The sequence below is a fragment of the Protopterus annectens genome, chromosome 6.part1, assembly GCF_019279795.1.
Source record: "Protopterus annectens isolate FY-2018-M chromosome 6.part1, PAN1.0, whole genome shotgun sequence".
NCBI lineage: Eukaryota > Metazoa > Chordata > Ceratodontiformes > Protopteridae > Protopterus > Protopterus annectens.
In genome coordinates, this window is record NC_056738.1 from 465,782,548 (window position 1) to 465,797,836 (window position 15,289).

Sequence of the window (15,289 nt, forward strand, 5' to 3'; positions counted from 1 at the left end):
GACATGACATAAGCTGCTGTATGCAGATGAGGTGACATAAGCTGCTGTATGCAGATGAGGTGAAATAAGCTGCTGCATGCAGATGAGGTGACATAAGCTGCTGAATGCCGATGAGGTGACATAAGCTGCTGAATGCTGATGAGGTGACATAAGCTGCTGAATGCCGATGAGGTGACATAAGCTGCTGAATGCCGACGAGATGACGTAAGCTGCTGCATGCAGTTGAGGTGACGTAAGCTGCTGCATGCAGTGAAGGTGACGTACGCTGCTGCATGCAGTTGAGGTGACGTAAGCTGCTGCATGCAGATGATGTGGCATAAACTGCTGAATGCAGATGATGTGGCATAAGCTGCTGAATGCAGATGATGTGACTTAAGCTGCTGCATGCAGATGAGGTGACATAGGCTGCTGCATGCAGATGAGGTGACATAAGCTGCTGCATGCAGGTGATGTGACATTCCAAGCAGACTCTGAACAGAGCTTTAGCAATGATGGAGAATGTAATGCAAAACTGAAGACATATAGGATGAAACTGATCACAGACAAGACAGTTCAAATTGCAGTAAATGGGGGAATCAGACAAAGCTGAAAACTGAGATAGGAGGGAAAATAACAGAGCAGTTTAACAGCTTCAGTTATCTAGTAGGGATGATTGAAGGAAAGGGAAGTACAAATAAGGAGGACAAAGCTGTAATATGAGGGTCTGTGCCCAAGTGGCACAGTGTGTCAGGGGTAGTCTGTGACCAAAAAAAAAAAAGCGAAGAAGTTGAAAAGTAAGGTGCATGAAGTAGTGGTGAGACCAGTACTTCTGCACTGTACAGAAATATTTGCTGTGAAGACAAAATAGTTGAGGGAAGCTAGAGTGATAGAGGTGAAGTACCTAATATGGGTGTTAAGATACAGACTGTGGAACAGACAAAGATGTTGACATCTGAGCAGTAGCCAGAGTAACTCAAATTTCATAAAAGGTCAAAGAACAGACTACAGTGGTGGTTCGGTCACATGCAAGAAAGCAGAAGATGATTTGGTGAAGCTTTGGTAGAAACAGGAAGAAGGCAAGAGAAAACAAGGACATCCAGCAAAGAGGTAGTGGTGGTTGATTTGTGTGAGAGAAGATCCGCAACAGTCTGGCATGACTGTGAAAGAAGTTAGGAGAGTGGCACTAAATCAAGAGAGATGGCGGTAGCTGATGTGACACCCTGACTTCATGTAGAAAATGGGAAAAGGGGGAAGATAAGTAGTTAATTGGTCCAGAGAGGGACTTCTGAGTTCATGAGATTGTTAGTGTTTAAAAATGAGAAAACAGTGTAGCACACCAAAAGTCCAAACCCAAAAAACACATTCCACAATGCGCTAATTAGGAGAGAAACACCCAGTAGGTTAGATTTAGTACTTTTGTTCTTTAATAACTTTAAAGCAGAATTTCTTCAGAATCTAACACGATAAACTACCTGCCAGTTTAAAAACTGTAAGAATGAATGACATGAGTAAATTCAAAATATAAAACAATCAAAACATGTTAAAACTTCGGAAGTACTAAAGCTTTAAATAAAATAAAAGATCTGTTAGGCGAAAGACCCAAAAATCAAGTTCATTAAAGGTTTTTTGCTAATGAAAAGCAGTTGATGTTGATGCTGTCATTGAGGCCTGGGTGCTTGTTAGCATTCAGTTTTATTTACCATACAGATTTGCAGCATTCTAGCCGCACCTTGTAGTCCTCTGTAAACTCAGACTTACTGATGGCGTCCAAAACAAAGAAGCTGAATTTCTTAAATGAAGCACAACTTACTACATGTTTTGCTAATGCATTATTGGCATCTTTGTGTTTAACTGCAAGGTTGTGTTTGTAAATTCTTCGCTTCAGCTTCCTAAGTTTTCCCAATGTAGAAGCATGAACACGACTCACGCATTGCACGATACACTACCCCTTTTGTCTGACAGTCATATCTGTCTTTAGCACTAATCGTGACATTTTGTGCATTGATGTGGACATTTGAGGCATTATTAATGACCCTGCTCTGTTCACATCTACCTTACTTAAAAGGGGCTACAGTACAGTCCTTTCAAGTTCCTGGTAAAATACTTTGTTTAAATATCAATTTGATGTTGTTAATCCTTTTGTATGTAAATAGTGGATGAAGTCCTGAACATTGTTAGTATTTAATTATGGCCATTTTTTTCTTTAATGGATTATGGTTAGATGGTTAGTATATTCCATAATTTCAAGCCACTATAAATATTTCATTTAAGATTTTTCACAAGTATAAATTTTCACATTGTTATTGCAATATTGTTAATACAAGTTATTACCAAATCTTACCCTTTATATAGTACCTACTAGATAATTGATACAACTGTATATGTCTTTTTTATATTCTTTTATTGTTTTTACCTTAGTTACCATACACATTTCTCTGCCTTATAGATGGCTCTTTAGTTACTGTACGTATCTGGTGAGATGGTTTGCTTTGCTTTTCTGTAGATATAGTCAAGAATGAAGGTGCCTGAAGTAGATGCATAAAAGTTTCAGTACAGTACAATAAAGACTTCAAGCACAGCCAAAGTTTTTTTAGCCTGTTTAAACATTATAACATAAAATATGTCAGTCAGTTCAGAAACAAGAACTTTGAAGAGTATTACCACTTGGAATGCCTTCAGTGAGCTCTGAAAGTATAAATAGAAAAAGCCTACGTAGATGCAGATTAGTCAACGAAAAGCCAACCAGTAAAGGTAAGGAATCAAATTGTAACAGAATACTGTTCCATGAGCATTCTTGATTTAACTCCTTAGGGATAAGGGTACAGCATTTCAGAATAAAAAAATGTCTTTGTATAAAAGTAGTTGTTGTAGATCACGTTTCCTCTTTAGACTCAAATCTGTTCTAAACAGTAGCTTGAATCTCTGAATTTTCATTGGTGTGTTTCCCAAACATGTTTAGCTACAAGGTTGTCAAACATTTGTTCTTAATATTACCAATGTGTTCTTGAAGCATGGTTTTAAACTTTCTGCAAGTTTATTGTATGTGTATATGTGTATAAATATGTATACGTTTTCAGTGTAATAACTAAACTTCTGATGACCACATCTCTATGCCATTTATCAAATTATTTGTTTTAATTGTTTGGGTTGTGTGTATATATGTGCTTTAACTGCTGAAACATAGGGAGGGCTATTTACTCATAGCAACCTTTCTCTTGTTTGGGAAGTATTTTCTCAGAAACTTGAAGAGAACGTGAAATGATACAAGCTATGAACTATGTATGGATGCATTGCAACTCCCTACATCATGTACATAAGCAACATGAAACCTTGATGTTCTTAGTGTTTCACTGTTGCAGTCATTACATTTGGGTAATCTGCTGGCAGGTTGCCCTCAGTTGGCCTGAATTCCAAAGTCTTGGGTGCTGCGTCGGTTGCTGTCTTCTCTTCCATGACATCAGGTCATCAGGGGTATAAAGCATGCAGCCGACACCATTTTCTTTAGTCTTTCTTGCCGTGTTGCCCGAAGCAGAAGCATTTCGCAAGTGCCGGTCGGCCGACTACTGAAATATTCGAGTTTGAGTTTCAGAACCGAAGTCTTCACGAAAACTAAGTACCCCATTGGGGAATCTTTTTTCTTGCTTTTTTACCGATGTCAGAAAAAGTTAATAATTGCATTACTTGTGGGAAGCAAATACCTCATAAGGAATTCCATTTATACTGTATTCCTTGCCTAGGCCCTGATCACAACGTGCCTGGCTGTCGGTTTTGTGCTAGATTTAACCAACACGCTATTAAGTGTCGGTATATTTTTGCATCAAAGTATTTTGGAAACAGATTTAACTACCCAGAAATGTCGTCGGATAGCAATCCAACTACCGGAGTACATAAAAAACACAAGGAAAAGGACAGAGAAAGGCAGCCAAGATCCAAAACTGACGACGAAGCTTCTCCTAAGCCAGTCGCCGGTACTCAGTGAGGTGCTTTCGGAGCCCCTGATACCCGCTACCTTCGAGCCGCAGGCCTCTACCGACACCTATGTGAAGTCCGGCATGCTGCAAGGTACGGTATTGGACAGATGGATGTATCTCCCTCGGATGGGTCCAGAGCCGCTGAGCAGGCACCAGCGTCTGTGGGTGTATTCAGACCTCAACATTTATATATCAAACCGACGACAGCTGCAAAACCAAAGACAAAAGCAACTTCTAAAACTAAAAAACTGACGCATGAGCCACATGCACAGGCCTCTATGCCTAAAAAACAGATGATCAAAATGGCTGAAGACCTTATTACCTTGATCAGGGGTACCCATCCCCCTCCAGGTAAGAGGCCTAGGCAAGACACTGATTATGAATCTTCAGATCAGGTTTCTATTTCTTCTGATTCCTCTTCTGATCAGGAATTATCTATACCTCCCTATGAGGATTCTGATGCTGAGGAGTCTATTCCATCGGCATCTCCTCCAGAGGATTATTCATTTGGAGAAACCTTGCATACTTTGAGGGAGCATTTTCACTGGGAGAGTCAAGACTTCTCAGAATCAAAAAAGAGGCTCAGGGATTTTCTTCTCCTCCCTCAGCACAAGCCTTTAGCCATTCCCCCTGTTTTAGACATTGTGGATGATGTGTTTTCGGAGTCAAGCTTGACCACTGAATCCTTACCTCCGGCTCCCAGTAAGCCTGACAGATATTACGGGAGTCCCCGACTCACATAAATTTTTATTTAGAAACCTTGCTGCTGATCCTGAAACTATTTCACAGGGTCCAAAGGGAGTTAAGGCCTCAACAGCAAAAAATCCTACCCCCTCTGACAGAGATTTAAGGGCACTTGACAGATGGGGAAAAAAGGTTTATACATCTGCAGCCTTGGCAGTCAGGGCCTTAAACTGTCAATTTCATATGCTTAAGTACCAATAACATGTTATGGGATTGCTGAAACAGAAAATTATGTTGATTTCAGAATGTGCAGAGAGTAAAGATTTACAGGAATTATTGCATGCAGCTGAACAAGTTGGAAAGCATACTTTGCAATGTGATTTTGATTCCTTAGAGGCCTCCTGCAGGGCCACAGTTACTGGATCTGTGGTTAGGAGGCATGCCTGGTTAAAGGAACAAAATTTGCCTGATCATGTTAAAGCCAAATTGCTGGATGCACCTTTACAGCATGATTCTCTGTTTGGTATTAAGGCAGAGGAGGTTTTAAAGAAAATGGAAGACAAAGCTTAGTCTATGCAAACTGTTAAAGACTTCTTACAAGTGCAGCCACCAAGATTCAGTAGACACTGGCCTACAAAAATTGGTCCTTTCCTGTGTCAGACAGAGCACAAAGGGGCAAATCCAGATGCCCAAAGGGTTCCAGATACCAGGCGCAGGATTCATACAGGTCAAATCAATGGGGCGCATCTACCTCCAAATCAGGGGGAAGAGAAAGCGCACACCTAAAGAAAACAGTCCCAATGACTTCCCTCTGCCTAGACCAAGCACTTATCTTTTGACAGCACCCTCAGGGGGGAAAATTAGCACTTTTTGCTCAAAAATGGCAGTTAATAACCCAAGACAAATGGGTACTAAACATAGTATCACAGGGATACAAATGCCATTTCCACACTCTGCCAATGGCAAACGGTTGGCCAGATCTGCCCAAAAATCAATGGGCAGAGGCACAGAAACAGGTTATGTCCCTCATGGATATGGAGGCCATTCAACCAGTACCAGAACAGGAAAAAGGGCAAGGTTTTTACTCAAGACTGTTCATGGTACCCAGAAAGGGCAAGGCCTGGCGGCCAATACTGGATTTATCAATTCTGAACACATACCTGGACATTCCAAAATTCAAAATGCTGACTTTGCAGCAGCTTCTGCCCATGCTGGGCAAGAATGCTTGGCTGGTGACATTAGGCCTAAAAGAGGCATACCTGCATGTCCCAATAAGACAATCATGCAGAAGATACCTCAGATTCAAGGCTGGCTTAATGCATTACCAATTTTCTGCACTGCCCTTTGGCTTATCTACTGCGCCCAGGGTTTTTACAAAGTGCCTGGCACCAGTAATTGCATCTTGCAGACAAACAAGTATACAAATATATCCTTACTTGGACGACTGTCTCATTCAAGCAGAGAACAAGGACACTCTTCTTCGACAGCTGTCGTTTGTGAAAAGGCTTCCAACATGCCTAGGGTACACAATAAACAAAAAGAAATCACAACTGGTACCCTCTCAAAAGATAACCTTCCTGGGTGCAAGCTTGAATACAACTGCCAAGATGGCTTACCTTACGCCAGGCAAACAAAGGCAACTGACCACTTACTTCAAACTGATGGCAACAAAAACCCAGTCTTCTGCAAGACAAATTCTGCAGGCTCTGGGCTTCATGGTATCCTGCATCCTACTAATTCCATATGCAAGACTGCATATGAGGAAACTTCAATGGTACCTAAAAAGTTTATGGAGTCAACATTCACAGTCTGGAAACAATGATTCCTCTCATTCCCTGCCTGCAACAGGAGTTTCTATGGTGGGCAAAGGCATGTCACCAAAACATGGGACGGCCCTTCACTCTACCCCCTGCCAGCCAGACCTTAACAACAGACTCGTCAGATTATGCCTGGGGGGCCCACATGGCAGGAAGATGCATTCAGGGCATATGGGCACCAAAACAAATGCATCTACATATCAATCAGAAAGAGATGTTAGCTGTTCAAAATGCCCTAACAGCCTTCAAGGACTTACTTCATCCAGGACAACTACTGATAAAGACGGACAACACCACAGTCATGTTGTATATAAGCAAGGGGGCACACACTCATACCCCCTTTGCAGATTAGCCATGGCACTGTGGGACACAGCTTTGACCTACCAAATACATCTTCAAGCTCAATTCCTGCCAGGAAAACAAAACACTCTGGCAGACGACTTAAGCAGAAACCTTATGGATCCTCACGAGTGGAAACTAAATTCACAAGTCTTCAGCATGATAACAGAGAAATCGGGGAGCATGGGCATAGATCTATTTGCCTCGCCTCAAAATTGTCAATTGAAAAGATTCTGCACAAGGACTTATCACAGACAAGCATGGAAAGTGGACGCCCTATCCTTCAGTTGGAAAAATCTATCAGTTTACGCCTTTCCTCCTCTGCCTTTTCTACCCAAGGTCCTCCTAAAAGTCAGACAAGAGAAGCCAAAGATGATATTAATTGCCCCAGATTGGCCCCGCCAATACAGGTACCCAATCCTAAGGAACTTGTCTCAATACCCAGCATGGACCTTGCCTCAAAGACCACAACTACTGTCCCAGCAAAACAGTCAGATCCTGCACAGTCAACTACAGACTCTAAACCTGGCAGCATGGCTAATCATGTAATCATACAAACAACACCTCTCAGTAAAGCTGTGATGGATGTCATTTTGGAAGCCAGACGGCCTAGTACTAGAAAATCTTATCCTGACAAGTGGAAGAGATTCTGTGCTTGGAATCAAGCACAAGGAACTGATGCAGCAGAACCAACTATTCCTCAGATATTACAATACTTAACTGAGATGCTTGACAAAGGCCTATCTTTCTCATCAATCAAAATCCATGTCTCTGCCATTTCAGCTCATTACAACACAAAGCCACCAATCTTTTCTCATCCTTTACTAAAGCAGTATCTTAGAGGAGCAAAAAATTTAAGCCCCCCCCTAGAAGATCACCATTACCTGCATGGGACCTCAATTATGTGTTGGAAAAGCTCATCCTGCCTGTATTTGAACCAGCTGCTACCGCTGATATAAAGTTCTTATCATGGAAGATAGCTCTGCTACTATCAATTACTTCAGCAAGAAGAGTTTCAGAGCTACAGGCCCTCATGGCTTTAGAGCCTTTTGTCATATTTTACCCGGACAGGGTGCCTCTGAGGACAAATCCTACTTTTATGCCTAAGGTGGTTTCCATTGTGGCTCTTAACCAAACAATTCACCTGCCAACTTTTTATCCTAATCCGCAGAACAAGGGGGAGAGAATTCTGCATTCCTTGGACGTACACAGACAGCTAAGATTCTACTTGAGCAGGACTAAAGCTCTAAGAAAAACTGAGCAATTACTAGTGTCATATGCTGCAGGATCAGAAGGAAAGGCTATTTCAAAGCAGACAATTTCAAAGTGGATAAGCCACTGCATCCGTTTCTGCTACTTACATCATGGTAAACCTGTGCCCAAGGGCATTAGGTCTCATTCCACAGGGGCTGCAGCTACTTCAGCAGCCTTTCTCAGAGGAGTACCAACGAAAGACATTCTAGAGGCTGCTACTTGGAGTTCTGTTCACACCTTCACAAAGCATTTCCATTTGCCCTTCTAAGTCCAGGGCAGGCTTTGCCACTGCAGTGCTGCAGGGCCTTATAGCCGCACCTAATGCTGTTTAGCTCCAGCCTCCCAACCATAGCTTTGGGATTCTACCCAAATGTAATGATTGCAACAGTGAAACATGAAGAACATAGTTCAGTTGTGTACACTTACCATAAATGTAGATGTTCGAGTGTATTCACTGTTGCAGTCCAGGTTACCCTCCCGCCATCCCCCTGTCATTCTGAAGTTGATCTTTCCTTCACTATCTTCTACAACCTATGTGGTGTATTTGTTTGTAGATGAAGGTAAATTTTATATTGATGCATGTATTTTTATATATATATCTATATCTATATATATATATATATATATATATATATATATATATATATATATCATATTGCTACCTTTTTGGGGGCATCTGACATAGGGGGCAAGAAAAACTAAAGAAAATGGCATCGGCTGCATGCTATATTTATACCCCTGATGACCTGACGTCATGGAAGAGAAGACATCAACCGACGCAGGATCCAAGACTTTGGAATTCAGGCCAACTGAGGGCAACTTGCCAGCAGATTTCCCAAATGTAATGACTGCAACAGTGAATACACTCGAACATCTACATTTATGGTAAGTGTACACAACTGTACTTTTAGTTTCTTGCAGGGAAGATGCCACTATTTTTTAACTTTTGGCCAGGAGAAGAGACAAAGAAGTTGGATAAAGCCACATCCTGTAGTTTACTATTACAGTGGCCTCTCCTTAAAGGTCTGTTTTTTATGGTAAGTATACTTAAAACTCAGCTGTACTTCATGTAGTGGTGGCAGTAGCAGTGCGTGTAATTTTCAAAAGGCACACAGAAGTGTTCCGTTCTAAAGGGTGGTATAATCACTTTGTACAGTAAGTTCACATCACCCTGTATGTCTAGCACCACTGACTGTGCAGTGACATGTGTTTACTTTTTTCAGGCTTCATGCTACTTGAAGCAAGGCAAATACAAGGATGCCGAAGCACTTTACAAGGAGATTCTCACCAGGGCACATGAGAAGGAGTTTGGATCTGTTGATGGTACTGTATGCAAAGCATGAGCAAGCAGGAACTGTTATGCATCTATCAAAATATTCCAGATAAAATATTACAGCGATGGAGCATTTGTAGAAACATAGCTCTAATGTATATATGAAATCTGATAAAAACTAAAAAAAAAAAAAAAAAACTGTGCTGTCTTCCTTCTTGTCTGTAGAAGTTTTATTTAGCAAATATTTTCATCCATGGGTGCTTTCACAGAATGGGTACATTTTGAGTTAAACAGTGTAAAACCATATTGCATTTCTCTTTTATAATGTTATCTTAAAGCTGTGTAACAAAGTTTTATTAGAAAATATTACTCATGACCCATTTTATTTCCACAAACTTTATCTCAGCAATTGGAAATCAAAACAGTATCAAGGACACCTTTTAAATGTTAAAATTATTAATTTAGAAACTTAGTGGAATAAGGATTTATATTAACTTGGATTTTCTGAACCTTAACATGTTTGCTATGTCTGCCATTAGCTCAGCATTGTGTACTCATTGTTTGCTGTAATCATTATGATTTGATTTTTGGAACATTTTGTTGACATGATGAGTGTTGGAATTTCCTCTTCTGATATCCACTTTACATTTTTCTGAAATTTCTCCTGTTTCTCTACTGCTTCCTTCCAGTGTATACCAGTTCATCATTTGCTTGCTTAACAGATTGTGCCCATCTCCTATACCTCTTTTTTCTTTTTTTTTCAGCTTGCAAAAGTTGGATGTTGAACCTACTGTTTATTTTGGAAAATTTTTCTGTTTGGTTTCTAAGAAGCTGAATTATTTCAGGTTTTCCTGTAGTCATAAGATCAGAACCAGGGCCCGTGCAGGCACTATTTTACAACCTGAGTGAGGATATAACATGAAACATTGACTTTAACTGCCACTGCTTCGGACTACGCATTCAGAAAGGGAAGAGGAAGAAGCTAGGAGCCTGCCTCAGCTATATAAAAATGGTTGCTATTGAAGCTGCTCAGTACTGGGTTAGGTAGCTTAGTCCCTTTAGCAGCCCCTGGCTACTTAGTCCCTTTAGCAGCCCCTGGCTAATACCAGAATACAATGAGAATATGTGGGAGTCTCTCGCCAAACATTAGTCACATTCTTCTCCATTAAATGTTCATCTATAAGGCACCTTCATGTATTTCAAATACTGCACATTCCCTCTCATCTTGGAAAGGATTTATGGTCCTACTGGTTGTCTAATGAAGGATCCAGGAAGGTGGGCCCATGCCAACCACCTTTAGTGCTGCATCACAAATGATTATGGTAGAAGACACAATTGTTGCTACTCTTGTGCTTGTGTGGCCTCAGGGTTGTCCCAGACATTAGATATACATCTGCTGCTTGACATCTTGTGATACCTGTCTTCATATAGTCCAATGTACTGTATAGGCAACAACTTACTCCCTCTTGCCTATTGACTGTATCCCTATTTGCAGTCATCCCTATCTGCAGAATCTCCTTTCTCCATTCCCATGTTGGCTTAGTTCTTGGAATACTTTCTGCTACTTTATGAATATAATAATCTGTATGTTTATTGTTATTCTCCTTGAGGATCTGCATCCAAGCTGTGTAGCTCTGAAATACTCTTTCAAATCAGGTAATCCCAAACCACCTTATTCTCTTGGAAGAATCAGCTAATCCCACTTGACTCTATACTTCAACCCTTTATCAGTTGCTATGCGCAACTTCTCTGGTTGATAAAAATAAGCCTGACCTGTGCATAAAACTAAAGGGACTAAAAATATTTTGAGTGCTTGTATCTTGCTATCCATATCTGTAAAACAGAGCTTCCAGTTTCTTAGCTTTTGTATTATCTTTTTAGTCTTTTCCCACATATCCTTAGCTGCCACAACAAAGTCTATTTTAATCCATACTCCAAAGTACTTCATTTCATCATGTCCCTATAAATATATAGGTATTGCTGAACCAATTCATGTGTGGGTACACAGTTTATAGCTATCACTTTTGTTTTATCTTCGTTAATTGTGTATCCCAAAATGACTTAAAACTGTCTCAAAAATGTTCCACAACACTGAAAGATCCTTTTCTGGTTTTATCAGGTAAAGCCAGCTTTTCTGGACTACTGTACCACTTATATCCTTGAATTTCTGAGTTCCTTATATTCATTGCCTGTGGTTCTAAATGTAATAGAAGTAGCAAAGGGGAAAGATGATGCCCTTGCCTGGTTCCTCTGCTCAAACAGAACTTATCAGAGAGGAACCCAACCACCACTTTAATTTTCACCTCTGATCCCTCATGTATCCTCCCAATCAACCTTATAATTTTATCTGGGAATGCAAATGCTTCCATTGCCCTGTTCATAAAATCCCAACTTACTGTTTCGAATGCTTTCTCTGAATCAAGACCCATCAATAGCAGTGGTATTTTCCTACATTCTGCTTCCGTCTGTATAGTCACTGTTCTATTAATGTTGTCAAATGTTTGCCTTCCCTCCACAAAACCACACTGATCCATGTCTATCAATTTTGTCTTCACTTTTGCCATTCTTTTAGCCATTATAGACATAAACACATTGTAATCATGGTTTAGGATTGAAATGGGTCTTTATGAAGCTGGATCTGATAGGCCTTTGTCATTTTTAGGTATTACCACTGATTTCTTCCAGGATGTTGGTGCTTTGTCTTCTTTTAAAATTCTGTTGCACAAAACCTTCCAGATCTTTCATTTTTTCCCTCCTAGCTTCCATACGTCCACAGGAATGCCATCCTATCCTTGGGACTTTGATTGGTTATACATCACCATTTTTATCTCATCTCCTCCTATCCTTAATGTTAGTGATTGAGCCTAATCTACCTGTACCCTTGGCTTATTTAATTCTTCCATAAATATTTCCATTTGTGCCGCTTCTTGATTTCCATATTTTTCTACTTTATACAGATTTTCTTAAAATTTCCAAAATATTTTAGTACCTCTACAGGTTGTCAGGTTATCTTTTTTGTTATAGGCTCCCAAAGCTTGGCGACAACCCTTTCTAATTTCTGTTGCCTAAGCCATTGTGCTAAAAGTTTTTGTGCTCTAGAGTTATCAAAAAACAGTTGTTTAACAGCAGTCTGTCTAGACTCATGCATATTATCGAGGTAATCCCTTAATGTGATGTCATCAAGCTCACCTTTATTCTCACTGATGGGTTGGGTCCGATCATCAAATCTGTCTCAGCCTTTTCCAAAAGCTCGAGGCCTTCAGCAAAGCTTGTGGGCATTCAGCCTTACCTATAATGGCCTTCCCTAACTCCATTAGATCTTTTTTGCCACTCTGCGGAAGACATGGATGTTCTTCGTGTTTCACTGTTGCAGTCATTACATTTGGGTAATCTGTTGGCAGGTTGCCCTCAGTTGGCCTGAATAATAAAGTCTTGGGTCCTGCGTCGTTTGCTGTCTCTTCTTCCATGACATCAGGTCATCAGGAGTATAAAACATGCAGCCAACGCCATTTTATTCAGTCTTTCTTGCCGTGCGGTGTCCGAAGCAGAAGCAGTTCACAAGTGCCGGTCGGCCGACTCCTGAAATTTTCGGATTCGAGTTTCAGAACTGAAGTCTTCAACTAAAGCTAAGTACCCCGTTGGGGAAACTTTTTCTTGCTCCTTATCGATGTCAGTAGAAGTTAATAATTGCATTACTTGTGGGAAGCAAATACCTCATAAGGATTTTCATTTGTACTGTATTCCTTGCCTAGGCCCAGATCATAACGTGCCTTGCTGTCATTTTTGTGCTAGATTTAACCAACCCACTATTAAGCGTCAGTATATTTTTGCTTCTAAATATTTTGGATCAAGATTTAATTACCCTGAAATGTCGTCGGTTAGCAATCCAACTACCGGAGTTCACAAAAAATGCAAAGAAAAAGACAGACACAGACCGTCGAAGTCCAAAACCGACGACGAAACATCTCCTAAGCGTGTTGCCGGTTCACCGGTACTCAGTGAGGTGCTTTTGCAGCCCCTGATACCCACTACTTTTGAGTCGCAGGTCTCTACCGAGACCCATGCGGAGTCCGGTTTGCTGTGAGATTCTCAGAGTATTGAACCTGCGGATGTCTTTCCCTCAGATGGGTCCAGAGCCACTGAGCAGTCACCGGCTTCTGATGGTGTTTTCAGGCCTCAACGTTTTTATACAAAACTGACACCAGCTTCAAAAACAAGATCAAAAACATCTTCTATGTCTAAAAAAACTGACGCATGAGCCACGTGCTCAGGGCACTATGCCTAAAAAACAGATGATCAAAATGTCTGAGGGCTTAATTACCTTGATCAGGGGTTCCCAACCCCCCCCCGCTAAGAGGCCTAGGCAAGCCACTGATTATGAATCTTCAGATCAGGTTTCCATTTCTTCTGATTCCTCCTCTGATCAGGAATTTTCTATTCCACCCTATTAGGATTCTGATGCAGAAGAATCCATCCCATCTGCATCTCCTCCTGAAGATTACTCTTTTGGAGAAACCTTGCATACTTTAAAGGAACATTTTCACTGAGAGAGTCAGGATTTCTCTGAATCAAAAAAGAGGCTTAGGGATTTCCTTCTTCTTCCTCAGCATAGGCCTTTGGCAATACCTCCTGTATTAGACATTGTTGATGATGTGTTTTCGGAATCGAGCATGGCTCCTGATTCCCTGCCTCCGGCTCCTAGTAAGCCAGACAGATATTACAGGGTTCCTGATTCTCAAAACTCCTGCTGCTGATCCTGCGACTATCTCACAGGGTCCCAAAGGTGTGAAGGCCTCTAAAGCCAAAAATCCTACCCCCTCTGACAGAGATTCCAGGGCGCTGGATAGATGGGGAAAGAAGGTTTATGCGTCTGCAACCTTGGCAATTAGGGCCTTAAACTGCCAGTTTCGTATGCTTAAATATCAACAGCATGTTATGAGCTTATTGAAACAGAAAATTATGTTGATTTCCGATTGTGTGAAAAATAAAAAATTACAGGAATTATTACATTCAGCAGAACAGGTTGGAAAGCATACTTTGCAATGCGGTTTTGATTCCTTGGAGGCCTCTTGTAGGGACGTAGTTACTGGATCTGTGATTAGAAGGCATGCCTGGCTCAAGGAGCAAAATCTGAATGATCATGTTAAAGCTAAATTGTTGGATGCCCCCTTGCAGCATGATACTCTGTTTGGTAATAAGGCAGAAGAGGTTTTAAAGAAAATGGAAGACAAAGCTAAATCTATGCAAACTGTAAAAGATTTCTTACAAGTGCAGCCACCCAGGTTCAGTAGGCACTGGCCTACTAAAAATTGGTCCTTTCCTGTTCTCAACAGAGCCACTCAAGGCAAATCCAGGCGCTCAAAAGGCTCTAGATACCAATCACAGGGTTCTTACAGGTCAAAGCAATGGGGTGCCTCCACTTCCAAATCTGGAGGAAACAAAGCACAACCCTACAGTAAGCAGTCTCAATGACTTTCCTCTACCTTCACCAAGCACTTATCTTTTGGCAGCCCCCTTGGTGGAGAATTAGCACTTCATGCTCAAAATTGGCAGTTAATTACCCAGGACAAGTGGGTATTAAACATAGTATCCCAGGGGTACAGATTTCATTTCCATACTTTGCCAATTCCAAACGGTTGGCCAGATCTGCCACAAAATCAGTGGGCAGAGGCACAGAAACAAGTTATGTCCTTCATGGATATGGGGGCTATTCAACCGGTACCAGAAAAGGAAAAAGGACAAGGTTTTTATTCAAGACTTTTCTTGGTACCCAGAAAAGACATTGCCTGGCGTCCTATACTGGACTTAACGATTTTGAACACATTCCTGGACATTCCAAAATTCAAAATGCTGACTTTACAACAGCTACTGCCTATGCTGGGCAGGAAGGCTTGGTTAGTGACTCTAGACTTAAAAGAGGCATACCTGCATATCTCAAAAAGGGAATTGTGCAGAAGATACCTCCACTTCAA

At 41.0% G+C, this 15,289-nt stretch overlaps 1 protein-coding gene across 1 annotated transcript in view; it reads left to right on the top strand.

The window, feature by feature from the left end:
- KLC2 (kinesin light chain 2) overlaps nt 1-15,289 on the top strand; it is a 1,052,962-nt gene that overhangs the window by 837,618 nt on the left and 200,055 nt on the right. The window contains exon 10 of the mRNA XM_044075888.1: nt 9,268-9,367. Within this exon, the coding sequence (XP_043931823.1) occupies nt 9,268-9,367 (100 nt within the window). The remainder of the gene's footprint in view (nt 1-9,267; nt 9,368-15,289) is intronic.